Source organism: Balaenoptera physalus, assembly GCF_965194825.1.
Source record: "Balaenoptera physalus genome assembly, chromosome: 16".
In the NCBI taxonomy this organism is placed as follows: domain Eukaryota; kingdom Metazoa; phylum Chordata; class Mammalia; order Artiodactyla; family Balaenopteridae; genus Balaenoptera; species Balaenoptera physalus.
In genome coordinates this window covers 18818995-18846374 of record NC_138898.1, presented here as the reverse complement: position 1 = coordinate 18846374, position 27380 = coordinate 18818995, and the positions used below count along the sequence as shown (strand labels likewise).

Genomic DNA, 27380 nt, shown 5'->3' with positions numbered 1-27380 from the left:
CAAGGTGGCTATCCCCTTTGACAAAGTAGAAAAATGGGGTCAGATTGGGGAAAGAATTTACCAGTCACACAGCGAGCTAGGAGCAAAGCCAGGAAGGTTTAGGTCGGCTCGATTGGAAAGTCTCTGCTTTTCCGCCGCTCCTGGAGGTAGGGCTGGTGACGGGCCACTGAGACGTTCCTTCGAGGAACGCTAGGGCGCGGGGCAGGACGGGCTGGAGCCGGAGTAGGCGGAGCCTGGAGCCTGGCCTCGCCCCGCACTCTATAAGGAGAAAGGACGCCCTTGGGCGTGGGGACTGGGCGGGGGCGGGGTCTCTTTGGGGGTGGAGTCTAGACGGATTGGGACTTGCAGAGGCCGCCCTTGGCTCGTGGAAGGGGCGGAACCGGGATCTCACCCAGTCCTAGAGGAGCCGGAAGTGCCTAGTGAGTGCGGGGCCGAAAACACCTGCTGATCCTGTGCACTCAGGTAGAAGCGGCAGCTCCGGGGCCCGGAGTCCGGTGGGCAGCTCCTCAGGTAGGGTCCAACTAGAGCCAGAGATGAGGTACCCCTCTCCCGCCCCACCCTGCCCCGCCCATCTGTCCTGCCATCTGACCCTCATTCCTTCCCGTTCCCGGGCCTGAGGGGCCGGCTTCACTTCATCCCTCTCCCCGATCCAGGGGCTGCGGGGGCCCCCCGGACATCCAGAATGTGGGATCGGGAGAGAATAAGATGTAAAAACCTCTCAGGGGAAAAGTTTCACCCCAACTTCCCTCCAGACTAACTGAGTCACCTTGGGGAAGACACCCACCCTCTCTGGTACTGAGTGTCCTCAGTTGCAAAACAGGGTCTGACCCTTGCCCACCTGCCCTGAGACTGGGCAGGTCAGATGAAGTAGCCGTGAAGGCTACTGGGGATCCTGGGTGGAGCTGTCTCCCTTCCCTGTGGTCCTACACGGAGAGCCACATCCCCACCCCTCCCCGAATCTGGAAGCCCAGAAAGGCTGAGGGCTGACAACCAGGGCAGCTTGTTCTGGCTTTCCTGTGGTGGGATTGTGTGCAGGCCTGGGAGGCATGTGGATGTTCTCAGAGTAGGCTCTGGGGCCTGGGCACCTCTTGAGGCCCTCCTGGAGCAAACAGCGGGGCCACCATCATGCAGGACCTTGAATGCCAAGTTAAGAAGTCTAAACTCTCAACTCAGGGCAGGGGCAGTGCATTGGAGTCTGACCTGTCGTGCCCTCAGGACCAGCCCGGATGAGTGGGGCTGTCACGGTTCCAAAAACTATGCTGCTGCTGCTAGGTGGCGTGGGTGGGCATTTACTGCATGCTACTGCTTTACACGAATTATGTCATGAATTCCTCATGCATCCCTTATGTTATCCCCATTCCAGAGGCCGAAAATGAGGCTCAGAGAGGTGAAGTGACTTGCACAGGGTCACAACTAGTAAGTGTCAGGGAGGGGATTAGAATCCAGACAGTCTCGTGCCTTAACCACAGTGCCTGCTGTCACCCAGGATCTGGGCATTGGTCATAAAGCCTTGACCTAGGCACCTGGAGGAGAAAGGAGGGGCCAGATGAGCAGGAAATTGGGGAATAGGACTCAGAGGGCTTGGGAGGGAGGGGTACCCATGAGTCGTGAGAGGAATTCAGCTGACCAGGTTCCCCAGGGGAAGATGAAGTGTTTGATTTTAGACATGTTAGTTTGGGGGTGAAGGGTGGTATAGGGGAGCCAAGAGGAGCTCTCCTCCATCTGGAGCAGACCAAGGAGGCAGAGCTGGTCCTGGGGGCAGGAGATGCCTTCAGGGATGGGTGCAGGTAGCGGAGAGGAGCCCAGGGCTTGGCTCACAGGAGTCCCCCTCCCTCTCCACAATGCTAAGCAGGCAGAGATGGGGGCATCCACTCGTGGGGCGGGAGGAGCAAGGAGAGGAATGAATTCTAGGCTCCCATGACATTAGAGCTGAGAAGGTCTAAGAAATCCAGGCCTCGTTTCATAGAAGGGGAAACTGAGGTCAGCAAGTTACTTGCCCGAGAGTACTCCATGGGTGGATCAGAGTAGGACCCAGGTGCCCCCAGGTACTCCCTTTGCCATTCAGCTCTTTCTGCTATTTCAGTGGCTCTCAACTGGGGGCAATTTTGTCCAGCAGGGGACATTTGACAAAGTTTAGAGACAATTTGGTTGTCACAGCTGGAGGTAGGGTGCTACCTGGCATCTAGTGGGTAGACTAGGAATGCTGCTAAATGTCTTACAACACTCCCGCCAACCCTGCAACAAAGAATTATCCAGCCCCAAGCAGCAGGGGTGGCGAAGCTGAGAAGCTCAGTAGTAGATGGATCTGAGCCTGTCTCCTCTGCCGCCTCCCCATCCACCCACCCACCACCTGCACTTTAGCTCTCAGCAGAGCAGATAGCTCAGACTTGGGCTTCCAGCTGGGCAGAACTTTGTCCCCACTCCCGGTGTGCCCCTCCCATGCATGCTTCTTTATCTTCCTGGAAGCTTCTGGAGTCTTCTCTGCTTTTCCTGGGCACAGTGGTCTAGAGCCCTGCCTACCACATGTCTCTCCTTGTCAGTCGGTCTGTCTCCCCAGACCCATATTCAGACTTTAGTGTTAGGGACAGAGACACCAAAGTGGGAGTTTTCACCTATCACATAGCAGGTGCCTTGCAGATAAAAGATGTATTCAATTTGAGTGACATTTTCGGGGTCCAAAGAGTTTCATTTTTTATCCCAAATTTTCACTTTAGCAAATCTCACAGGACCTTATGTTTGTGAAGCTCTCCGTTTCTAACCAGCTCCCAGGTGATGCTGGGCCCTGGACCACATTCTGAGTGTCGAGGCATTACAGGACTGTGCAGAGGTGGGCTGGGGGCTGGGCGGCCCTCTCTGCCGACAACGGTGGTGTGGTTTGGGGACCATGGAGGGGAAGGAACCATGGTATGGAATCAGGAAACCAGGATATGAGTCATCTCCCTCCCCCCATCTATGGCCTATTAGCTTCGTAAGGTTTGGATAAGTCACTTGACTTTTTTGAAGGGTGGTCTTGCGTGGCAGGCAGACCTCCAGGGGTTCTGATGCAAGGTCAGAGGGAAGTGCCCTGTGGAGCTGGGATGGTTTTGGGTCCTGGCAGCCAGAAGGGCATAGGCCACTGGCGAGGCCAACAGGGAAGGGGCGATGAGCTGAAGCTGGTGGGGGCGGGCATCATGCCAGGGTAGAGGTGGCTCTCATTATGGCCCTGGCTCTTCTCTGCGGCTGCTACAGCTCCTGCCTCTGGCTCACCCAGCTCTGCCTGGTGTGGGAGAGCTGGAGGGACCAGTCTGGCTGGGGGAAGAAGGAACAGCTTTGATGGGCCAGGGGCCAGCCCAAGGCCTGAATGTGGGTCTGAGGAGTAGGGGTTGGGGGCTGAGAACTATGTCCTAGAGACACTGGGGTCAGGTTGTAGCCATGGACGGGCTTCCCACATGTCCCAGGGAGACTGGGAAGAATTTTGGAGTTTGGGCCTTAAATTTTGTAGTTTGGGCCCAGCTATAGGGGGTGCCCTACTGCAAGCATCTGAGAGCTGGGCAGAGCCTTAGGTACCTGGGGTACCCCCACCCCTGGTCCCCCACAAATTAGCCACAATAGCCCAGCAAGGTCCCTTCCAACTCCTAGGACCAGGAGGCAGCAAGACAGCTGAACCCATTTCTCAGATGGAAAAACTGAGGCTCCCTCCTCCCCACTTCTGGAAAGAGATCAGCCTTCAGGACTGTCACCTGTTACCCAGAAGGGCCCTGGGCCTGATCTATCATGAGGCTGCCCCTCACTGCACCCCAGGGAGGGGTGCCTGTCCCCACAGTTGGGCCATCCCAGTGGTTCACACCGAGGGCTCTGCAATCACACAGGCCTGTATGCGAACCCTGGCTCCTCTCTTGGCTAGTGGTGAGGCCGTGGGCAAGTCACTCCACCTCTGGCTTGTCTGTAAACAGGGATAATGAAACCTGCTCGGCCAGCCTGGCAGGTTGTTGTAAAGACGAAATGAGCCGCGGTCATTATCATTACTCATGGCATTTAGAGGCTCACAGCGCCCCATGGCCTTACCCGGTGCCCTGATTTGACAGATGTGGGCAGCAGCCCTTGGAGAAGGGAGGCAGCCGTCCGAGGGAGGCAGCCGTCCAAGAGCCCCACGGCCGGTGGGGATTAGAGCCCACGTCTTCAGGCGCACCTCCCACCCCATCACTGCTGCCCCTCTGCAGAGGCGCCCCGAGGACCACACGCTGTAAGCCTGGGGTCCCAGGGGTCAGGCTGCAGAGCCCCGTACGGAGGGCAGTGGCCAGGCCTTGGTCCCAGCACCGCCTCCCTTTACCAGCACAGCCATGAACTACGTGGGGCAGCTGGCGGAGACTGTGTTTGGGACGGTGAAGGGGCTGTACCAGGGCCTGAACCCGGCCACGCTGACCGGGGGCATCGATGTGCTGGTGGTGAGGCAGGCGGACGGCTCCTTCCGGTGCTCGCCCTTCCACGTGCGCTTCGGCAAGCTGGGCGTCCTGCGCTCACGGGAGAAGGTGGTGAGTGATGGCGGTAGAGGGACCTCTGCAGGGCGCGCTCAGGAAGCCGGGGTAGTCACTGCAGTCCCAGGATACGAACCAGACCTCCCTGGGGCAGGGATGTGTCCTCTGGCCAGGCTTCCCTTCCTTTGTATTTTCTTGGAAGGTTTTGGGTTGGTTTGGGGGTTTTGGTCCAGGAGGGCCCCTATTTTCCCCTGGAAGCAGCACAGCGGGGCAGCCTTCTGTACTGGGGCCATCAGACCTGGCTCCAGCTTCCTGAGACCTTACCTGTGTGTTCCTGGTAAGTCACTTCACCTGAACAAATTGATACACTCTCATTACCTGGTGATTAAATAAGAGATGATAACACTGTCCCAGGGCGAGGCATGGGGGTGATACTCAAAAATTACCTCCTCACTCTTAGGAAACCGGCACTATCTTCATGGGGCTCAGGTGAACGTGACAGATTTTTGTTAGCACTGAGTTCTGGTGTGTGAATAGAGGTTTGGTGGGCCCAAACCCCCTTCACACTGGGGTGACTGTGAATCTTCCAGAATCCTAATGGGAGAGTGTAACCTTGCGGGAGACAGTATAGCTAAGTGGTTAAGAGCTTGCGTTGTGGATTCAGACCTTCTGGGTTCATAGTAATTCCCAGAGAATTACTTAACCCCTCTGAGCCTCAGTTTCCTCATCTATAAAGTGGGGATAATGATGGGAGGTACTGCCAGGGGTTGCTGTGAAGATGGTCTATGTAACACACTGGACAAAGTGCCCAGGAAAGGGTCATTCTTATTGTTGTTCATGTTACCCACAAATGTTCGGGCACTCTCCTGCGGGTTGGGGACACACAGTGACAAGACTGGATCGTGTTCTTGTTCTTATGGGCTGTGGGAGAGAGAGGAACACAGAAACCAAGCATAAACAAGAATACTGAGATGGTGAGCAGAGACCCTCAGAGTCTCCCTGAGGTCTGGGGGGAGAGAGTTCCAGAAAGTGCAGTGCTGGGGCAGCAGGGAGCCTGTGTCTCCAGGACCAGCTGGGAGTCCAGTGGACTGAAGCATGGGAGTAAGATCCGACGGTGGGGACCCCCATCCCACCACGCCCCATTACAGGTAGACATCGAGATCAATGGGGAGCCAGTGGACTTGCACATGAAGCTGGGGGACAGCGGGGAGGCCTTCTTCATCCAGGAGCTGGAGAGCGATGTGGTAAGTGCCTCTGGGCCTGCCTGGCCCTGTCTCTTCACTAGTGCTCCCTCCAGGCGGGGCCTGGGGATTTGTCACTGTCCCCACCGTGGGGAGGACCCCATAGGCGAGGGTCTGAGGCAGGGGCATCAGGATGTGCTGGTGGACCCTGGGGAGGGATGGGGGGATGGGGGCAGGAAGGGCTGGCGCTTCTTTTGGGGAAGTTTTCTCAGAAGAGGACACTTGAGCTGGGCCCCTGAAGGGGGAAAAGGAGGCCCTCCCTGGGCAACTTGGAGAGGAGGAGGGTGCCGAGCAATGGCCGGGACTGGAAAGCATAAGATGGCTTGTTGTGGATCTGGTGCCGGCTCGGGGCGGCTGGAACATGGACGTGTGGGAGCGGGGAAGGAGCAGAGGGGTGTTTGCAGAAGGGAGGCAGGGCCCAGCAGAAGCCAGTAGAGGTGTTTAAAGTTTTGACAAACTTTAATTGAGCCCCTACTGTACTGTATGCCAGACACCGCAGTAGACCTGGATGAGGGGTGACCCCTGCCAAAAAAGAAGGTTCCCAGACTAGCCTGGGAGACAGACAGGTAAACAACAGATGAAAGAACTATTTGGTTATTGCAGCGAAGGGGGTTGGAACTGAGGCTGAAAAAAGTCAGGGCAAGCTTCCTGGAGGAGGTGACACCTGGCTGAGTCTTAAAAGGGGAAGTAGGTGTCTGCTGTGGTAGATGTGGGCAGGGGAGATGAGAGGCTGATGCCCAGGTTTCTGTCTGGACTGTGTGGTTGCCGTGGGCTGCCAGAGGTGCAGGCACCCCTGGGATTGGGGCCGCTTTATCTCTGTTAGGGAATTTTGAGGCCAGCAACAGTTACAAGGCCATGCTACCGCTGGCTCTGTCCAGCCTCCAGGCCTGTTTTCCTGCCCCCTGTCCCCAAGCTGCAGACCCCTCAGCCCTGCCCCTGGTCTGCTCCACAGGAAGACATGCCTCCCCACCTGTGCACATCACCCATCCCTTGGGGGGGCCTGTCTGGGTTCCCTTCGGACTCCCAGCTGGGCACAGCCAGCGAGCCTGAGGCCAGCATCGCGGGCACAGCCTCCACGGGGTGGAAGAAGAAGCGTCGCAGAAGGAAACCCAGGCGGAAGGAGGACACGGTGGCAGCCGATTCTAGTTCGGAGGAGCTGGAGGCAGGCACTGGGAGTGAGCTATCCCTGCTGGAAGAGCCGAGGCCAGAGCCCCCAGGGTATGTAGGGGGTTGAGGGTGTAGGAATGCCACTTGGGGTTCAAGCACAGTGTCCTCTGCTGATGCTGTGTGACCCTGGGCAAGGTCCTTGACCTCTCTGGCCTTTAGTTGCTTTGCTTCATCAAGCCCCTGATGTCCAGGCTTCCATGCCCTGCCAGGTTGCCTGTCCTATCCGTGACCATTATTTCCCTGTGGTCCCGCAGCAGTGTCCAGCCAGAAGGACAGTCCTCACCGCAGCCGAAAGACACCTACCCCTACTCCGATGGAGAGTGGCCCCCCCAGGCCAGGTGAGAGTCCAGGTGGGCTGCAGGCAGAGACTCAAAGCCGAGGTCTCAGAGGGGCCTCCATTTACATTTTTCTGATGAATAATGACATAGAACATATTTATTGTGTTTACCAGCCATTTGTATGTCTTTTCAGTAAAGTGTTGACATTCAAGTCTTTTGCCCATTTTTTTTTATTGTGGTAGAATACACATAACATAAAATTTACCATTTGAAAGGGCACAATTCAGTGACATTTAGTATATTCACAATGTTGTACGACCATCACCCCTTATCCAATTCCACAACTTTTTCATCACCCTTAGTGGAAACCCTACACCCATTAAGAAGTCACAACCTTGCCCATTGTTTCGTTTTGTTTTGTTTTTTCTACTGGATTGCCTTCTTGTTGATTTATAGGAGTTCCTTATACATTCTGGATCCAACACTGGCATAAACACGTGTTGCAGAAAAAATTTTCCCAGGCCAAGGAGGGCGGCAGGGGGTGGCAGGCTGGCTTGGGGGCCTCTGAGTTCTTGCTTCCTGCAGCCTCTCAACGGGTGGGCTAACATCCCCCAAGAGTGACTCGGAGCTGGAGCTGCGGACCCCCGAACCCATCCCCTTGAGAGCTGAGTCCCACATGCAGTGGGCCTGGGGGAGGCTGCCTAAGGTGAGTTCCCCTGTGTCAACCCTCCATCCTTACCTTTCAGGGGCTCCGTGGCCCCTGCGGGTCAGGACTGGAGTGACTTGAGACTTGGGCCACCTCCCTGAGGCCTTGTGGGGTGTGGGGGGCAGGCCCTGCACCGCCCCTGTCTTCCCCCGTTTGTTTGATTGAAGGTGGGCAAAGCTGAGTGGCCCGAGTCCTCAGTGGTCCCTGATGGCAGCTCCAAGACAGCCTCTCCACCTCAGGGGGCGCCCAGCACCCCCTCTGCCTCTGTGGTTGGCGTGGACCCTTCGGGAACTCCAATCCTGCAAACAGGGCCTGGCACCGACCTTCTTCACCCTGACACGGAGGTGCCTGCTCTGGTGGGTCCCCCTCTCCAACCCCCTGAGAGGGAGGAAACCAAGACTCAGAGTTCCGGGGATGTGGGCCTCCCTCCTCCCTCTGAGTCGTGGAGCTGGGCTGCTTTGGAGGCCCCTGCTTGCACAGGGCAGCCAGAGGGGATCTCCAGGACGAAAGGTGAGTGATGGCTGGACCCCTCCCACTGCTTCCCTGGCCTCATGTTATCCCCTGGGTGGACTCTGGAATTTCAAGCATGTTTGAGCACCTACTGTGTTCCGAGCACTGTTTCTGGCTCCGGCCCTCATGGGACTCACAGTCCAGAGGGGCAGACAGATGACAGACACATAACAGGAAGAGCATGATGTTGGGGGGGCGGGACGCAGGACAGAATCATTGGTTGGGACGGGGGCTATTTAAATCATGTGGCCAGGGATGGCCTCTCTGCGCAGGTGATGCCTGAGCTGAGACGTGGGCCATAAAGATCCAGCCAAGTGAGGACCAGGGGAAGAGAATTCTAGGCAGAGGGAACAGCAAGGCCATGAGGAGGGAGAGAGGTTTCATGTCTAGGAACTGAGGCAGGTGGTGTGTCTTGAGCGAGGCCAGGGAGAGGGTTGGGAGGGGAAGCTGGCACCTGTGCTATCCAGATGGGTAGTTACTGGCTATATGTGGCTATTTAAAATTATATTTAAATGAATTAAAATTAAATAACACTTGGAGGACTTCCCTGGCAGTCCAGTGGTTAAGACTCGGTACCTCCACTGCAAGGGGTGCGGGTGCGATCCCTTGCTGGGGAACTAAGATCCCATATGCCACACGGCGTGGCGAAAAGAAAAAGAAGAATTAAGTAACACTTAAAATTCTATTTTTCCATCACACCACATTTTAAGTATGCCCAATAGCCTTGTGTGGCCAGCAGCTACCCTACTGGACAGTGCAGACATAGGACTTTTCTAGCACTGCAGGAAGTTCTACTGGACGGTGCCACCTTAAGGCGTTCAAAGGCAGGGGGACGCACACTGATCACAGCAGTAGTCCTCACGGGTTAGGTCTACAGATGTCCCCTCCTCTGCTCTCAGGCTCCCTGAAGAGAAGCCAGCACCTGGGCCCCAGTGAAATCTACCTGGATGACTTGCCCTCCCTGGATTCTGAGAATGCAGCCCTTTACTTCCCCCAGAGGTACCTGGGTTCTGGACACCAGGGTGTCCTGGAATTGGGGCCTGTGGGGCTAGGAATCGGCTATCAGGGGCCTGGGAGGGCTCCAGCCCCTCCTCCCAGCCTCCTTGTATTCATGTCGCTATTGGCCCCTTTGTCCCCAGCGACTGTGGGCGGGGGGCCAGGAAGTGGAGTGAAACCGGAAGCCAAAAGTCTCTGGGAGGCTGCAACCCTGAGCGGGAGCCAGAGCCCGCTCCGGACACAGCGGACACAGTAGTGCTGTCCCTCTCTGGGGGCCTGGCTGACAGCGGAGACATCTCTGTGGGTATGCTCAACTGTTGCCCCCACCCCTCCAAGGACTGAGCCCAGGGGACGGGAGAAGAGAGGGAAGACCCCGGGGCGGGGGCGGGGGTAGCAGAGGTGTGCATGAGTCTGGGGTTTGTGGAGCCCACCCTCGGCCAGCAAGCGCTGGGCATCTCCAAGACCCCATGAAGCAAATGCTGAGTCATGCTAAGCTGTGACTTATCCTGTGAATCCAGGATGGCTAGTGCCGGGGGTGGGACCATCAGGTGCCAAAACCCCGGGTAGCAAGGAGCCCTGCTAAGTCGAAGACCCAAGTTGCAGGAGGCCTGAGCAGCAGAGGTGGGGCAGCTGGGAGGGGCAGGGGCAACGGGTCACGTGGGATGTGCTGGCCTCACCCCTCGCTCTCTGCCTCTGTGCCCAGAGAAGTTCAACCAGCACATCGTCTCCTACCAGGACCTCGCCCAAAACCCCGGCCTCCTGGACGACCCGAACCTGGTGGTGAAGATCAACGAGAAGTGGGTACCAGGGCTGGGCGGCTGGATCGCCCCGCCCTCCACGGCCCTAACACCCTTTCTGTCTCTCTAGGCATTATAACTGGGCTGTAGCCGCCTCCATGATCCTCTCCCTGCAAGCCTTCCAGAGAAACTTGCCCAAGGTAATGGTTATAGCACCCCTGGGCCTCCTGGGGGACGTGGCCATAGCCTTGGGGTCGGGAGCCCTTGGCAAGGAGCTGGAGGGTGGGCAGAGATGGGCCTGGGGCTGCAGGACCCACTCTGAGAGAAGAGACCCAGGTCCTCTGAAGCCTTGCCCCAGGCTGTGTGGACGAAGCACCCCCCTGCTTCCCTGGTTTCCTGGCATGGCTGAATCCATTTGGATTGGATTTAGACTTTACTTCAAAGGAATTCAGGACAAACCAGAGGCGACAGGGACATGCCTTCAACAGGAGGTTTTTGGACCTGCGAGACAGTCTTGGGACATGGAGGTCCTACCCCTCACTTTCTTCTGAGACCCTCTCCAGGCTGGGATGCAGGGGCTTGCTTTATCAGCAAACAGTTATTGAGTACCTACTGTGTGCCAGGCCCAGACTGGGGACAGTCATGCCCTCATAGGAAGACAGTTAATGAAAGACTCAGCCAAATGAATATAAAATTCAACTGTGAGTACTGGGAAGGAGAGGTCTGGGGTGCTTTGAGAACCTCCAACAGGGGGTTTGCTGAGCAAGTGCCCACCGGGTAGAGGTCTGAAGGATGAGTAGGCAAGGGGTGGGGAACAGCATGTGCAGATGCTCAGAGGTGGGAAGGAGCAGCCTCTATAGTCCCTCCCAGAACCTCTATCCTGTGCAGGGCTGGCCTGCACCTGCCCCTTCTGCCCCTCTGGGAGCCATTCAGTGCCCCACCCTGGTCTGGCCCATCATTATTGGCTTGGCTTGCCCAAAGAACATCACTCACCTGATGTTGACAGCTGGTGCCTCCCTTTGGTGATGCCCAGCTCTGTCCTCTGGCTGGCTCTGGGTTTGAGCAAGGACCCAGAGCTTGTGGGAAGAGAGAGGGTCCCCCCATGCTTGCCTTTCCTCACCTTACCCAGACAGACCCACCACCTAGGGGAAACTCCCCCAGCCTGTTCCCAGCCCCAGTGGACACCCTGGCTGTTTTCCTCCTGACGCGTTCTCCATTCTGTGTTTGCAGGAAGCTGATATGTCTCCTAGGTGGGCCTGGGCCCTCCCTGGGTTTATCTAGCACAAATCTAATCAGAATTTTTCACAGGGTCATGTTGTCCCCACCAGACAATGACGGTAACAAGCAGAGAGGGAGGCTGTTCACGGGATAGATCACTGACCTTAGGAATTGCCCATGTTGGTCTTGGAGGTTGAGGGTGGTACTGACTAGAGACTGTCCCTGCCACCAGTTGGTGACATCATGCAGGGAGACCCAGATCTTGAGAAATTCCCAAAGCGCTGCCTTTAGCTACTGGAGTAGGGAGACTGATCCACAAGATCTGGAGGCCAGGCCAAGGCTGGGCTAGAGCTGGAGGGGTCAGGGCTGGGGTGGAGTGGAGGCAGGCAGAAGTGGCCCTTGTTCTCCCATGCTTATCTCCTTGAATCAGTGCTCAGAATCCCAAGACGGGGGTGAGTATGCTTCTTTAGCCTCCAGACGTTGATAGCACCTTGCTGTAGGGTCAGCCCCAGACTCTGGGCCCATGGGGGCCCCAAGGGCAATGTAAGGTGGGTTTGTGTGGTACAGGAAAAAATGCCATGGCCTTCATCTGCCCGCAGAGCACCGTGGACAAGCTGGAGAAGGAAAAGATGCCCCGGAAGGGAGGGCGGTGGTGGTTTTCCTGGCGATGCAGGGACTTTCCGGCCAAGGAGGTGGGTGGTCATGTCCACAGGGCGGGGCCGGCACAGGCAGGAGGCGGGGTTCACTAGATGGATATTCTCCCCACAGTGCAGTGCCCGGAGGGAGAAAACCACAGCGCGGCAGCAGCAGCTGGGGTGAGCTGGATCTCCTGCCTGGGGCTCTGCAGCTGGAGCTCAGCCTGGGAAAGATCACTGTGGGAGCGGGGGTGGAGCCAGAACCCCTCCCCTGCCATGGGTCTTTGTCACTCTGCAATCACTTCTACACCTCTTCTTTCTCCTGGGACATGTCCCCATGTCACAGATGGGAAAACCTAGATACACCGAAGTTCTCACAGCCGGGAAGTGGCAGGGCTGGAATGGGTACCCAGACTCCCGGCCCAGACAAAGGGCTACCATACGAAGGTGGAGTAGGGCTTCCTCTCTCCACCAGGGGCCAGCTGACCTTGCTTCCTTTTTTCACGTCTGAAGTGACCCAGAATGTCCAAGGCTGGGTGGGGGGTGATCAAGGACAGGCTGACTGCCTCCCACAGCAGGTGGGATTGGCCATGATGCAATTCTAGATTTTTCTGGTACACATCCCCAAAGCAGCTTCCAGCATCCTGGCTATGGAGAGCAGTCTGGGGGCTGGGCGCCCCGGGTTTCTGCTCCAGCTCTGCAGTCACCGTTCTGGGTGTAGACTACTGGCCTATATCCTGATGTCTGCTGCCACCCCCAAAATGGGTGGCATCTAGAGGGAGGGGTCCTTAGAGGGGCAGGGACGAGCAGCAGACTCCTTGCGGCCTGGGTGAGGGGTGGGCATCTACCAAGGAGTGAAGGCCTTGGCTGGGGGAAGTGGCTCAAGAGCCGGGCTGCCCGCAGGGAGAAGACCAAAGCCCCGAGCAGTGAGGACGATGCCCCCTCCCCACCCCTCTCGCCTCCGGCCCACACTCCTGCCTACAAGAAGTCCCTCCGCCTCTCCTCCAATCAGATTGTAAGTGTGTGCAGGTGTGGGAGTGGTAGGCCTGAGATGATTGTGTTCCCGAGGCCCTCAGGGCCCGGCTGAGGAACGGCTTGTGTTCAGCAAAGCCCAGAATCCATCTCTGTGGCAGCCCCCTGCCAGCCTCTGCTTGCGTCATCCGGGGACAGCTTTCTGTGCCGCTTCTTCACGTGCCAGCCCATTCTCTGTTGGATGTTCTCGCTAGAAAAGCCCCCTCTTATGTCATCTTAAAATGCCTACCTGCGGTGGGTTGGCTGGCTCTGGTCTGCCTTTGGGAGCTACAGGAACCAAACAGCTGATGACAGCCTCTCAGATTCTGGCAACCCCAGGCCCCCAAGTCACACCTTTGAGTAACTGTGGCTCCTGTAATGTTTTCTTCCTGAGTGGAACTCTGTGGTCAGAGAGGTGCCCAGGAGAGTCTGGCACACCTGATACAGAGTGGCTGCCCTCTGTGTGGTTCCCTGGGGCTCACACCCAACTTGGGGTCAGCCAGGTCACAGGCTGTGGCTAAGAGCTGCCCTGATCCTTATCTTTGGACCAAGGACAGGGCTAGGTCTCTCTTTGGGGGGGATGTCCCAGGTACCCTAGCCCCAGGCAGGAGGCTGCCTGTGGAGATCCCCACAGGGCCCCCTCTGTGGAGTGGGGTGTCCCTCTGCCCAGAGCAGTGCTGGCCCCAAGGCTGACCTGAGAAACCTGGACAGGGTCATGGGCCAGGCTTGGTCCGTGAGCCCCATCTCAAAGCTCCTATGCCTGGAGCTTTGCAGGCCCCACCAGCACCCCTCACTTCCTCCTTGCAGCCACCTTCTGCCCACATGGCTGTCTCTGATGAACTCAGGAAGGTTCTTGAGTTTGGAGGAACAGGAGAAAGAGAGGCCCGTGGAGATGGAAGGCCACAGTTCTGGGGGGGGAGGCGGTGGGCGGACAGCGTCCAGCTGAGGCAGCTCACAGTTCCCCCCTTGCCTGGCCTCAGCGGCGCCTGAACCTGCAAGAAGGTGCCAACAATGTGGTCTTCAGCGTGACCACCCAGTACCAGGGCACCTGCCGCTGTAGGGCCACCATCTACCTGTGGAAATGGGACGACAGGGTGATCATCTCAGACATTGATGGCACCATCACCAAGTGAGACCCGGTCGGCCGTGGAGGGGGAGAGGGAGGGCCTGGGGACTTGCCTCCCTCTGTGCTGGGGGGTGGGGGGGACAGGGAGAGAGGCCCTCCCCTCCCAGTGGGCCATCCTGGGACGGGGGCGGGGCCACACCCACAGAGCAGGAGGGCCATGTGGGGCTGCCTTGGCGTGACTGTTACTCTGTGGGTCTAGGTCGGATGCCTTGGGCCACATTCTGCCCCAGCTGGGGAAAGACTGGACACATCAGGGCATCACTAGGCTCTACCACAAAATCCACCTGTGAGTGCCTGCACTGGGCTGGGGTGGGACCCCAGGGAGGGAGTGACAAGATGTCTTAGAATGGCCTGGCCTCAGCCCCGGGAAGCCAGGCTTGGGGACCCACAGGGAAGGAGACCGGGGGAGGTCCCTGGCATGCTGAGACCTTCTGGTCCTCAGTTCTCCTGTGAAAGACTTGTCTCTTGGGGCTGTGGTCGGGCTCTGAGTTTAGCTGCTGGCCTTCCTGCTGTAGGCAAAGCCTACAGACTTGCCCGAGTCCTCACCTATCCTGGTCCACCTGGGCCTCAGGACTCTGTGCACGCTTCTTCTACCTCTCAGGCCTGGCTCAGCTCTTCTCCTAAGTCCCATCCTTGCAGAGGCACCAGGGTTGGGCTGAGCTGGCCGAAGCCCAGAAGGCGAGATGGGGATGGCTGGTCTCTGACGGCTCTGTGCTACCCCTTTGTCCCACCCCCCAGAAATGGGTACAAGTTCCTGTACTGCTCGGCACGGGCCATCGGCATGGCTGACCTCACCAAGGGGTACCTGCAGTGGGTGAACGAGCGGGGCTGTGGCCTCCCCGAGGGCCCCATCCTGCTGTCTCCCAGCAGCCTCTTCTCCGCCCTGCACAGGTAACCGCCCTGCACAGGTAACCACCCCGCATAGGTAACCTCCCCACGGGATGTGAGCCCACAGCCCAGTGGGGGGTTGCACAGGCCCACTGCCAGCCCAGCCCAGCCCAGGCTGGGCCGGCATCAGGCCTCGCTCAGGTGTCCACTGGGTCAGACCCTGTAGCACTGTCACCTCACCCTGCCATCCTCTGGTCGCTAACCCCTTCCCTGCCCATGGCCCCGACTGCCGCAGGGAGGTGATTGAGAAGAAGCCGGAGGTGTTCAAGATTGCCTGCCTGAGTGACATCCAGCAGCTCTTTCTGCCCCAGGAACAGCCCTTCTATGCCGCCTTTGGGAACAGGCCCAATGTGAGTGTCCCCTCCATGGCGGGGGTGGGGAGCCTGAGCCACCTTCTCCACACCTCCCAGCCCACCGACCCCTCCTTGTCTCCTGTAGGATGTCACTGCCTACCGGCAGGTCGGCCTGCCTACATCCCGCATCTTCACAGTCAACCCCCGGGGAGAGCTCAGCCAGGAGCTCATGAGGAATCACAAGTCCACGTGAGGCCAAACCCTGCCACGTGCCTACACACCCCAGCCTCTCCCTGGGACCCAGTGCCACCCCACCCCACCCCTACCAGGGACCCCCTCCCCGGTCCAGGGCTCCCAGGCAGGATGCAAGGTCTCCACCTGCTGTGATGGGGCCGAAGCCCAGCAGGAGCTGAGGCTCACTCCAGCACCTCCTGCCCGTAGGTACGAACGGCTCGGCGAGGTGGTTGAACTCCTCTTCCCACCTGTGGCCCGTGGCCCCAGCACAGACTTGGCCAACCCTGAATACAGTAACTTCTGCTACTGGCGGGAGCCACTGGCCCCTGTGGACCTCGACGCCTTGGCCTGAACGAGCCCTGGCTGCTCCCCAGAACTGTGTGTCCCAGGGCATGGGGGTTGGAAGTTGGATGCTGCAGGGCCAACCCACTGAAGGGGAGGAGGGGGCTGCGGGCTAGTTGTGGCCTCTCCTGTCCCCTGCCTTTACCAGCTGAGCCATGCTACAGGCCTCAGCGTGGCCCTGCCCTGTAGCCATTAAGTGACTGGGTCCTTGCAGGGTTCTCCATACCCTTGATATCTGTCCCGGTCACCCTGGGACCCTGCCTCTACTCCTGATAGGACAGAGACAAGAGGGAAGCCCCTATGAGGCTTGAGACCTGTGAGCCCAGGAAAGGGTTGGGGGCAGCCATCAATCAGGGAAGAAATTTTCCCCCGGCCCACTTCGGGGAGCCTGGACCGTACCCTCTGAAGCTAGACCCTACATAGCCCTGGCCCCTTCCCATAGCTCTGGAGCCAGACATCACTGCTATCCCATGCTGGTGCCCTGATATCTCAGCACATCCCAATCCCAGATACTCTAGGGCCCCTCCAACATCTGGGAAGCGGGGATCCCAGGGCAGTGCCAGGGCTGAGGGGGTGTGGCTCCCATTTGGCTTAGTACACACCCAGCTGCCATCCCTGCCCCTCCCCATACCTCCACTGAGGACACAGCCCCAAACCCTGCCAGGACAGGTGCCTGGCCTCCCCCAGCCTTTGCCAGTCATTTCACTGCCCACACAGCTGCTGAGTAAGCTCCTGCCCGAGAAGCTGTGGGGAGCAGGGCTGACACCCCACTGCAGCCTTCCCGCCTACTGCCTTTGGGGAAGAAAGTTCCTTTAGACAGGCTAAAAGCTTTAATCCAGGCCTGCCCTCCCCCAACAGCACCGAAGTGGAGGGCAGAACACCAAATGTCAGGAACCCAGAAGGTGGGGCTGCAGGGGCCTGCAAAACAGCACGGAAGGGCCCGAGCTGCCGTGGGGAAACTGAGGCTGGGAGCCTCAGCAGGGATGGGCCTCTGGGGCGTACACGGGCCAGACGAACGCTTGTGTCCTCATGTTTTCATACCTGAATTTCTCACCACTTTGTGAACATCCGGGCAGGGCTGGGGTTTTCCAAGGATGTTGGAAACTAGGCCTGGAGCCCTTTCCCTCCAGCTGTGGCCTCCTGCCCAGGGTCTGGCCTCATTCAGGCCATGATGTACATGAGGGCCGCCCTTTGGAGAGGGGCCCTAACGTGGGGTGGGGGGAGATTCTCCCCCAAGTGGAAAGGAGAGGATCATGTGGGGACCAGAGTACCCCAAAAACATCTTTGGGGAGGGGAAGGAAAAGGATAAATTACAGTGGGAGGCATGTCCAAACAGATCACTTGGACCCCATCCTTTCCTCTGGGAATCCACGGCTGCCTAAGCCCTCACCTTGGGAGGGAATCAAAAGGAATAAAGAGAACTCTCCACTGAGTCCTTGTGTTTCCATTCTGTCCTGAAGGACCTGTAGGGTGGTGGAAACCTCTGGTCCTTAGTTCAGAAACAGCATCCTTGAAGCTGCCAGGTGGGAGGACAGTGCCAGTGGGCACTACCTTCCTGAAGAAACCAAGCCCAGGTGGCTGAGAAGCCAAGGGGACAGGGGGACCAGAAGCCTCTAAGGGCTTGGAGCTGTTGTCCATGGGCAAAGGGAGATGCAGAGAGACTGCTGTCTGAGAAGGGACCTGAAGGTCTGCACAGATGCTAACTGGTGTGTCTGCAGAACAGCAATTTACAGACCGTGGATGGTGCGGTCTCTTGGGGCCACCCCGGCCTGCAGGCACGACGTACTGGCCTTGACCGCGATCCTGAATTGCCCAGTTGGTGCAGCACCAAGCGTGGATATTGGTGCCTGGACAGTCAGGTGGAGCTGGACCAACACTGTTCCCTCAGGGCCCTCTGAAATGGCATCCGCGCTGGCCAGGGGAGGCTGGGAGGCACTGCTAGGCAAGGCTGGGCTCTGGAGGAGGGTGCCCAGGGTTGGCGGGATCTGGGGGTTGGCCTGTCCAGCCCACCTAGTCGGCCTGCCCTGCCCGGACCTGCTCGGCCAGCTGGGCCCGGCAGTCCAGCAGGTCATCCCGGAGGCGAGCAATGTCCTTTGCGTGCTGGGCCAGCGTGCGGTTCAGCTGGTCCACGTGGTCCCACAGGCCCTCCCTGGGCCCAAGGGACTCAGCCGCCAAGCTGTCCAGGCCCGCAGCCAGCAGGCCCAGCCTCCCACAGGTACCTTCCACTTGCGCCACCCTCTGGTCGAAGTGGCCCACCGCGAGCTGCAGTTCCTGGGCTGTGTCCTGGCAGCGGCTCAGCCCGCCAGCCACACTGGCCACGCCGGCCTTGAGTTGCTCCAGCTGCCCCCGCAGGCTCAGGACCTGCCTGTGGCCGGCCCGAAGCCACGAGCCTTGGCTGCTGACCTGCTCCTGGATGGCGTGGACCTCAGCCTCCACCTTGCGTTCCCGCTCATCCAGGGATGTGTTGGCGGCCAAGAGGGCATCAGAATACTGGCTGACAGAGTCACTGAGGCCCGTGAGCGACTTGCTCACAGAGTTCAGATTGACCTTGAGCAGGGTGATCTCGCCTTGGAGGGAGCCGCCCGTTGCTTCTGCCAGCTGCCCCTGGACCTCAGCCACGGTGCCATTGAGCTGCTGGAGCAGGGCCGCATGGCTGGCCACCTGGCGTAGGAGGGCCTCGCTCCGGCTCTGCCAGGCCTTCACTTCGGCCACGAGATTGTCCAGGATGGCTGAGGTGGTCCTAGGGGTACACGAGGCCTCCAGTGAAAGCAGCCGTTGTTCCAGCACGGCCAGCTCCGTCTGCATGAGGGGCCGAGCCGATCTGCCTGGAGGAGCGCTATCGTGGCTCGGCTCCCCAGCCAGCGTCAGCAGGCGTTCCTCCAGCCTCTGCACGCGCTCTTCCAGCGTGGTGTGGAAGCCACGCACACCCCAGCTCCCCTCCTCCATCCCCAGACAGCAGCCCCTGGCTCCACCCTCTGTGCCGTTGACGGTCTCCAAGCCCTCCAGCAGCCCATCCACGCCCCCCTCGAGCATGGCAGCAGAGAGCCGCGTGAGGTCATCCCCGTCGGGGGGGCTGTGGCCCCTCTGGGCCTCGGTCACTGCCTGCAGCTTCCTCTCGAGGCTGTCCACGCGGGTACTGATCAAGGCCAGCTGGCCACAGCAGCTGCCCCTGCCAGCCACGCCCAAGCCCTGCAGCTGGGTACCCAGCTGTGAGAGCTCCCGGCGCAGGGCCAGCTCCCGGCCATCCAGGCTCTGGTGCAGCCTCTGGCTGGCCGCCTGGCCCTCCTCCAACTGCTGCCGCACCTCCTGCACCCGTAGGTCGCACGCATTCTGGACACCCTGCAGCTTCTGCTCGAAGCCATCCAGCAGGCTCCCCCAGAGTCGGTGCAGCCGTCGGTCCACATACTCGTCCAGCAGCGCCAGGGAGGTGAGCGGAGACGGGGGGGCCTCCCGCAGCCGCTGCAGGTGAGCCTCGTGGCCGAGGGCCAGTCCATGCACCTCGTCCAGCAGCTGCACCTTGGTCCGGAGTGTGCTGCTCACCTCTGTCACCTTGCTCAGGATCTCATCCAGAGGAGGAGTGAGTGGTCCTCCAGCTCTGTCTCTGGGGTTCACAAACCCCTCGGGGATGACCCCGAAGCCCACAGGGGCAGCAGGAGCACTGGGGCCACCAGTCATCCTGTTGGGGTCTTCGTGGCTGGCCACCAGGCCCCTGAGGGTACCATATGCTTGTGCCAGGCGCTGGACATCACCCTCCAGGCGTTCCAGCCGTTCACCAAACAGCCCTGGGCCTTTCCTTCCTGGGAAAGAGGAGGAGAGAACCCCAGGGTCATCACTGGCCTGGCTCTCTCAGCTTGTCCTGTTGCCGGGCCACCTGAGAGGTTTTCTGGTCTGAGCCAACCTTGCTGGGTATGGTTCCCCCAGCTGTGGGAGGGGGCTCTGGGGGCTCACCCTCACGTCCAGCATGAGATGCACCCTCCCCAGCCCTGATCGGGCTCAGCCAGCTTGTGTCAGTCCCCAGAAACCGATCACCTTGGCGAGGGTCTCCATGGGCAGACTCACCGTGGGGGCTCGAGGCTGCTCTGCTAGAAGGAAGGGGCCTGGGGCCTGGGCCCACCTGCCCCGAGGGAACCTGGGGCTCAGGCTCCGGCTGAGGTGGGGTGGCCACATGGTCCGTGAGATGCTCGGGGCAGCCTTCTCCAGCGAGGCCGGGGCAGCAACGCCAGGCGAGGTCCGTCACTGTCTTGTAGCCCACCTTGTATTTGGGTCTGAGCACTGTGCGGTACCTGGGCCAGGGGCGGGCAGAGGGCAGGGCTCTGTACCTGTGGGCTGAGGCTCCTGCCTCCTGGCGAGTGACCTTGGCCCCTGGCTGGGGTCCAGGGCCACTCCAGACATTGGCAGAAGGTCTAGATGTCTCCCAGCTTCACTACACCACCAGCATTTTTCCTTCTTCTGTGCTTAAGGTGACAGGCGGTGGGGTGGAAGGAGGCCTTGCGGAGGCTCAGAGATGCGTTAGGGGAGGGGGCAGGTAGAAGCCCTGCCCCATCTTGTTTGCTTGGGGAAAGGCTAATGGGAATTTAGCCTCAAGACTCCCAAGACCACTTGGACACCCTTTGGCTCATACTGCCATCAGAAATTCCACTCTGGCTTTGGGGGTACCTTGAAAACTTTTGACAAAACCCCTGCCCCTCCCTCTGGGTGGATGAGGGGTACAGCACTAGAGCTGGGGCAGGCAGCCCTTCACACTGCCTGGGGGCCACTCCCTACCTGGGGGCCACTTAGTTCTTTCCCCTCCTTCCTGGCCTACTCTGGGAATTCAGCTCTGGTCCTAGAAGCTGGCGGAATGGCACCTCTGATTTTGAGCACAGCGGGGAAGGCCCAGGGGTGCAGGGCAGCGCTCACCACATGTACTCTCTCCCCTGTTCAGCCGTGTACCTGTTTACCCACTGACACATGGGAATAAACAGGTCTGTTTTCAAGCACATGTTTGAACGTCTCCAAGTACAGACATGTGCATCACACCTGCATGCAACACGTCCTCACAGCCCACCTGTCTGGCTGAAGCCCCAGAAATCTGGCTTCCCTCCTCTCACCCTTGGCCTGCCTTCTCCACGGTCACCACAACCCTCCCTGAGTCTACCCAGGGATCAACCATTGCTGGTGTGACCTTCTGCTCTCCCCTGCCCCCAGCCACCCCCCCTTGCCTCTGCTGCTTCTTCCTTGCCTTGCGCTGCTTCTCCCCTGGGAGCCCTCCCCTGGGTCCCCTTGGGGGCTCCAACCGAGCCTGCCCTGGCTCGCCCCCCGGCCCCCTCCAAATGGCCTGTGTTGGGGCAGGGGTAGGCTCTTTGGAGTCCAAGGAGTTATAACCCTTGTGGAGCTGGCTGCTACCCTCAGCTGAAGGCAGGCCTGGGGCTTATGCCCAGGGATCCTGAGTCGGTGGGATGGGGGTGCACTCACGTGACTGTCCCGGGGCACTTGGGCCCCCATCCACACTGCCGGTATTCAGCCTTTATGTAGTTCTCCGCTCCCTCCTGTAGGACACAGGTCACATTCCTGTGTACAATGTAGGCACAGAGGGCCCTGCAGGGGGAAATGGCATCCTTGGAATATCTGGCCTGTGCCAGGCCCACTGAGGCTTCTACTCCTCCCCTCCCCAAGCTGTGGGCCTAGGAAGGAGACCAGACTCCCATCTCTCCTCTGCTCCTTCTTCTTGTTCCCGGGATCCAGAGCCCTTGGCCTGGGGTCCTGCCCCACTGCTGGTCTCTCCAATCCCAGCCTCGCCAGTGGGCTGGTCACTGGGCTAAGTAAGTGCTGTACTGAACCAGGAGCCCAGTGAAGCTGCCTCCCTGCCTAGGGAAGAGGCCCACCCTGGATTCCCCTCAAGAGCCTTGCCACACTCCCCACCCTCCTCCAACTCCTTCACTGGCTCTCAACTCCTCATCTCGGCATTGAAGCTTCTGAGAGCCCAACATACTGCCTTTGAGACCACACTTCTCATCTTTCCTCCCGACTGACTCCTGGGGAAATACATCCCACCCTGTAATTTTCCCACCCCTGCCTTTGCTTCTGGTTGCTCCCCCTCAGATCACTTTTTGTACCACCTCCTCCAGGAAGCCTGCTCTGATGTGCCCAGGCCTACTGAGTGTCAGCCATGGGCTGGGTACACTCCTCCTATAATACCTCTCAAACTCAGCTAGAGTTCACATTCAGCTAGCACCCCAGGCAGAGGCCCTAACTCACCTGAAGCTACTAAAGACCAGAAGCTGAGGCAGGGGAGGACACAAGGGCTAGGGAGGCTGCTGCCTGGCATAAGCCGACCACCTGTGGACTGCTATTGGGCTCTGGAGCCACAACACGGGCCCAGGACCCAGGAGCCCCCACCAGCTCTCCGGCCCAGCTACGTTGGGCCTCCCAAAGGGTCGCAGGGGTCCAGGCTGAGCACGGGAGGGGTCGAGCCGCCGGGCGCACGGCCTCCATCTCCTACCTGGCGGGGCAGGGGAGAGATGAGAGGCCCTGGCACGGGATGGGGGTGGCCCCGCATGCTCCGCGTCGCGGACCGCCCGCCCTCCCTCCTCTCCCTCCACCTGGTCCACAGCGCCCGGAGTCTGCACACAGCGCAGCTGGAAAATGTTACTTCGCTGGAAAGGTTTCCGCGGGCACTGCCAGTACCCCAGCCGCCGCGCCAGGCCCCGTCGGCTTCTTTTCCTTCACCAGCCCCGCAGCCCCCCGGAGCGTGGGGCGCCCGCCCGGGCGGGGGCTCCTCCTGGGGTGCCCGGGGCCCCCGCGCGCTCCCGGGGCAGGTGGGAGCGCCGCCCGGGCCCATCCCTCCCGCTTCCCGCCCGCGGCGCGGCCCGCGCTTACTTGTGCGGCCCCGGGCGCAGCCGCGGGCGCCATCCCGTCGTGTAGAGGCTGTAGCGGGAGGCACCGGGCGGCGCGGGCCGCGCGAGGAGCGGGGTGCCCTTGGCCTGCGCCCCCGAGAGCAGCGCCGCGACGGCGCACAGCCAGACCGGCAGGCGGCGGCGACCCATCGCGGCCCCCGGGTCTCCACCTGGCCCCGCGCGGGCCAGTGTGTCCCGCCGGGTGTGCGCCCGCCGCCCCGCCGCTCGCCCGCCTGGGTCCCGCCGCCAGTCGCGGCCCCCGGAGCTCGCTGGCCCGGCCGCCTGGCGCTTCGCGGCGGCTGCGTCCCGCCGAGTGGCCGGCGCTGCTCGCGCCTGGGGCCGCCGAGGGGAGGCGGGAGGCGGGCTCTGCGCGGATTAGCATAAACTTGGGGCCGCGTCGCTCTCCTCCGCCGGCCCCCTCTCCGCCGCCGGCCCCCCGCCCCAGCTCCGAGCTGACGCCCGAGGGGCCGCCCGCAAGCGAGAGGTTAAGAAGAGAGCAGCCCCGTGGTGGCAGGGGCGCAGGCCGTCGCGCCCCGGGAGGCCCCCCAAACACACCCATCCGCCGCTGTCTCCCGCGTGCACCCGGGCGAGAAGCAGAGCCAGAACCCTGGGGCCGGCCTGGACGCGGGGCCGTCTAAGAGCGCCCACCCGCGGGACACACTGCTCTTAAAAACCCGTGTGCGCCCGGGGACCGCGGTCCAGGGCTCTGAAGCTGAGATGACCGTGTTTGGGGACGCGCCAGCAACACCTTCGCAGCCACTTCCTTGGAATAGGCCCCAGATCGTCCCTGTTGGCTAGCTCTGCCTCCCCGCAGCGTCATTGTCCCGAGGTGCCCAGGACAACTGATAACTCTGCCTACCCCTCCCCGGACATCTTAACCCCTCTCTGCTCGCGAATCCTCCGCAACCCAGTCTGGTGGCCAGGCTGTCCTTCTGGTTTCCTGGTGGAGTGCATCTTATCTCTGTCTCTCTCAGGTCTCTGGCTGCACGGAGTTCTGAACGCGGGTCACCCCTCCAGCCCAGCCAAAGGTGCTCTGCTTCTCTTTGTGCAACTAAAGCTCTTAGCAGGCTGGACTGCAGCACTGGCCCATTTTCAGTGTCTGGTCAAAGAAAACCTTTAGGTCTTTCTCATAAGGAGTTGCTGTTAAGTCAGGCTTCCTCCATATTTCCCTTGTGAAACTGACTCTTGGAACCCAAGAGTTGACCTTTAACAGCCATCCTCATTCAATGTCATCTTGTTGGCTTTCTAAGCTGCAAAAAGCCTTTTGAATCCTGCTTCTGTCCTCCAACAGACTGCCACTTCTTCCTGGCTTGGTCTCATCCACACAGGTGATCACAGCCACCTGTGTCTTTCCCCAAGTAAAGATAGGTGTGCAGAAGGCACAGAACCCTGAGGCACACCTGGAGAGGCCTCTCTCCAACCGGACTTTGAGATGTGAATTCACACCCTTTGGGGAAAGCGATGCTATCAGTGGTGCTGGACTAGGGCAGATCTGAAGCCCACATCTGCGCCCCTGCCCTCTCCCAGCCATGCTGGCTCACGGGTCTTGGAGCAGGGGTGGAGCCGGCACACACCTGAGCCAAGCAGGCCAATTGTTCTCTCTCCTGGGCTTTGAAATTGAAACGCAGAGGCTGAGGGTGATCCGGCTTCCAGGTGGAGACTCTATTTGTTTCCTAGGGCTGCTGTAACAAATTACTACAAATATAGTGGCTTCAAACAACAGAAATTTATTCTTCCACAATCCTAGAGGCTAAAAGTCTGAAATCAAGGTGCCAGCAGGGCCACAGGGAAGATTCCTTCCTGGCCTCTTGCAGCTTCTGGTGGCTTCTGGCATCCTTGGCACTCTTTGGCTTGTAGCTGCATCTCCCAATGTCTGTTTCTGTCTTCACGTGGCCTTCTCTCTTGTCTCTACATGGCCTTCTTCACAAGGCCCTCATCTCTCTGTGTCTCTGGGTCCTCTCCTCCTACGAGGTCACCTGTCATTGAATTTAGGTCCCAGTCTAATCCAGTCTGACCTCATCTTAAGTAATTACATCTTCAGAGACCCTATTTCCAAATAAGGTCCTATTCTAAGGTTCTAGGTGGACATGGATTTTGCGGGAACGCCATTCAACCCACTACAGGGTCCCTGAGGGGTAGTGAGAGGACAGGCCAGGGCACCCTGTAGCCATAGCTCTGCGGGAGTTATAGGGAAGCTGAGGAAGAGAGCTTGCAGGAGGAGAATGGGGCAGAGTGGAGGGGCTGTGTACTCAGGGGGAAGTACGGTGAGTTGCCATTTGGTGACTGGCTTCCTCTGTCTGCTTCCAATAACCCACTTCACTTGAGCCAGCTCCAGTAGGTTTCTGATCCCAGCAAATGATGCCTAAGACAGCCTTCATCCTCCGCCACAAATCCACCCAATGTGCTCCAGACTTTAACAAAGATGTCCATCTCGCTGGGCAAGATACACAGTATCCATAACATGATCTTGATCTTGTAGCCACTGAATTTCTACTTCTCAGAAAGTGAGAGACATCTGAGTGGAAGATGAACGGAGCCTGGCTCTTCCCCCTAGGCTGGGTTCTGACTGCCTGGCAGCACTGCCCATCTGGCTCTGGAAAAAACTCCCCACCTCCCTGCCCCAGAGCTCTGATCCTTTTCCAAGGGGTCCCACCCTTTCCTTTCACTCCCTTCCTCAACCCAGATGTGGGACCCACAACTCAGAGGGAGGAGGCTGGGCCTTGTCTGAACTTGGAAAAGCCCACATAACAAAGGGCCGAGAGGACAGATGGACCCTGCTTCCCCCTTCCCCAGGTGGTTGACATCAAACACCATGCTCCCTCTCTAACTGGAACAGTTTCGGGAGCCAGCACTGGGGCCACATCCTGGTAGGGGAGGAGGACATGGGTGGAGGAGATGCTCGGGGTCTTGGCTGTATCCAGCCAGCAGATGGGGTCCCCCCCACCGCAGATGATGAGGCCACTTTGCATCTGCCAGACAGGAAACCTAGGGAGGCCAGAGGCAAGGGAGGAAGACAGATGGTCGTGTCCTCCCCCCACTCGGGCTGGAGTTTCCGCACCTGGATGGAGGTGGGCTGAGGGGCCACACACGGGATCAGGCTTTCTGTTCCCAGGGACGTGCACAGCCATATCCAGACGCAGCCTGTCTACCCCAGTCCACTTCCAGACACGTGCAGAAGCAGATTTTCCCAACTTTCCTTAGCCCCTGGTGACAGATGTGCCACCTCTCTCTTCAGGAAAAAATGGAGGATGCCATCAGGATGACAAGATAAACCTGGACAGGAATGAGTGTAGTCTTGCATTTAGGGTTCAGGGGGGCGATCATAAGTGGGCACGTCTGCCAGACTCCGGAGCTTCCTTCCTTCTTCCACCGGCTCCCAGGGGCAGTAGGAAGAACTGCGTCCTAAGAGCAGAGAAGACGAGAGAATGGATCCCAGGAAGCTGCAGTGAGACAGATGGTGAGTTCACACATAGCTCCTGTGGAGCCTGGCATCCCATTGCCTGCCTCCACGCACTTCTCAGAATCCGAGGCGGTTCCTCTCCCCTCTCCGGGCTCCATCCACCTGCTCCAGGATGTGTTCTCCTTTTTCATTGAGGCCCCACCACATAAGATCATTGAGAGCCTCACAAAATTTTCTGGAATGTCGCTCCCCTGAAAGAGACAGAAATAGCACTGAAACTGCTGACTTTCTGGCACAAGCCCTTCCCATCGCAGATGAGCCCCTGCCACTGGGAGAAGCACACCTCCCCCTTCCCCGAGCCACCTGTGCAGCTCAGCCTTCCTGCACGTGAGGCACCTTTGGAAGTGCTGTGTAGCAAGGCTCTACCAGGGCCCACTCTCTCCTCAACATAAACATTAGCATGCTCAAAGCCCAGCTAGCATTTTGATTACACCCACACCTTCAAAAGAGGTTACTGTCAAATCCACATGCGTTTCAGAGCAGGGGTTTTGGAGTGGCCCCTTCCAGCTGGGCAGAAGCATGGCCTCTCTGGGACCTGGAGTGGGTAGATATGCAGCCCCAAGGTGAGTGCCTGAGAGAGAGTCCAGAAATTGGGAAATTGGACTCAGTAAAGCCCGGGTGATGGACTTATGAGAGCTGCTTAGAAGCAACTTAAAAATTGTGCAGCGCTGACGGGCCCTCAGCATGGACACATGCAAACCAGATGTGATCATTATGCAAATAATATGCAAAATACATGTGTGGGCCTCCCAACCATTGCAAATGCCAGATGTGGCCCTTGGGGATCCTGGGTTTAGCTGAGCCAGGCTGTGGGGCTGAGAGATGACCCGGGACTAGTCTCTTATGGTGGGCAGGAGGGGCTCAGCTCTGAGGCCTTTCACACACTGGTGGAAGGAGTCAATCAGACCTCCAATCACAAGTCCCATGACCTTCATGGAGGCACTTCACCCCTCTGAGCCTCTGTCTTCTCATCTGTAAAATGGTCAACTACGAGGACTAATTGAGAACATTGGCTAAAGGTCCCATCTGCACAGCCAGGCACATAAGAGACACCTGGGGCCGGGCTCAGAGTCCTTCCCTGGGTGGTGGATGTCTGGGCTTCTTTCACTCACTGAAATGCAGGACCTCCAAGGACAACATCGCAGCTGTGGGCTTGGGGAAGGTCAGGGTTGGATGGGTCAAGAATACACATACTCCTCGTTCATTCAG

The 27380-nt window shown here is 59.1% G+C and overlaps 2 protein-coding genes across 11 annotated transcripts in view; one reads left to right on the top strand and one right to left on the bottom strand.

Annotated features, from left to right (window-relative positions):
• Positions 1–363: 363 nt before the first annotated feature.
• LPIN3 (lipin 3) lies at positions 364–17268 on the top strand. Of its 10 annotated transcripts, XM_082430108.1 has the most exons (21): positions 397–515; positions 4087–4222; positions 4313–4511; positions 5603–5698; positions 6648–6913; positions 7117–7200; positions 7726–7846; positions 8014–8356; positions 9256–9355; positions 9496–9656; positions 10056–10149; positions 10220–10289; positions 11907–11999; positions 12076–12122; positions 12846–12957; positions 13934–14082; positions 14279–14365; positions 14818–14970; positions 15203–15317; positions 15406–15509; positions 15702–17268. In XM_082430108.1, the coding sequence occupies exons 3-21, from the start codon at positions 4320–4322 to the stop codon at positions 15844–15846; spliced, it is 2532 nt and encodes an 843-aa protein (XP_082286234.1). In that variant the 5' UTR covers positions 397–515; positions 4087–4222; positions 4313–4319; the 3' UTR covers positions 15847–17268. The 10 variants fall into 10 exon arrangements, with proteins under 10 accessions (XP_082286235.1, XP_082286233.1, XP_082286238.1 ...); XM_082430109.1 differs by lacking the exon at positions 4087–4222 and having other exon boundaries at positions 364–462; XM_082430107.1 differs by lacking the exon at positions 4087–4222 and having other exon boundaries at positions 373–510.
• A 442-nt stretch (positions 17269–17710) lies between these two features.
• EMILIN3 (elastin microfibril interfacer 3) overlaps positions 17711–27380 on the bottom strand; it is a 31722-nt gene continuing 22052 nt past the window's right edge. Inside the window, exons 4-7 of the mRNA XM_082430141.1 lie at positions 22695–26362; positions 21291–21413; positions 19896–20119; positions 17711–19633 (exon numbers count right to left, since the gene is read on the bottom strand). Coding sequence (XP_082286267.1) covers positions 17847–19633; positions 19896–20119; positions 21291–21413; positions 22695–22861 — 2301 coding nt within the window. The 5' untranslated portion in view covers positions 22862–26362 and the 3' untranslated portion in view covers positions 17711–17846. The remainder of the gene's footprint in view (positions 19634–19895; positions 20120–21290; positions 21414–22694; positions 26363–27380) is intronic.

Excerpts from the sequence above, each read along its gene's own strand:
- LPIN3 (XM_082430109.1), top strand. The coding sequence starts at position 4,320 with ATGAACTACGTGGGGCAGCTGGCGGAGACTGTGTTTGGGACGGTGAAG. Across the intron at positions 7,201-7,725 it reads GAGTGGCCCCCCCAGGCCAG|CCTCTCAACGGGTGGGCTAA; the intron begins GTGAGAGTCCAG and ends TGCTTCCTGCAG. Across the intron at positions 15,318-15,405 it reads CCTTTGGGAACAGGCCCAAT|GATGTCACTGCCTACCGGCA; the intron begins GTGAGTGTCCCC and ends TGTCTCCTGTAG.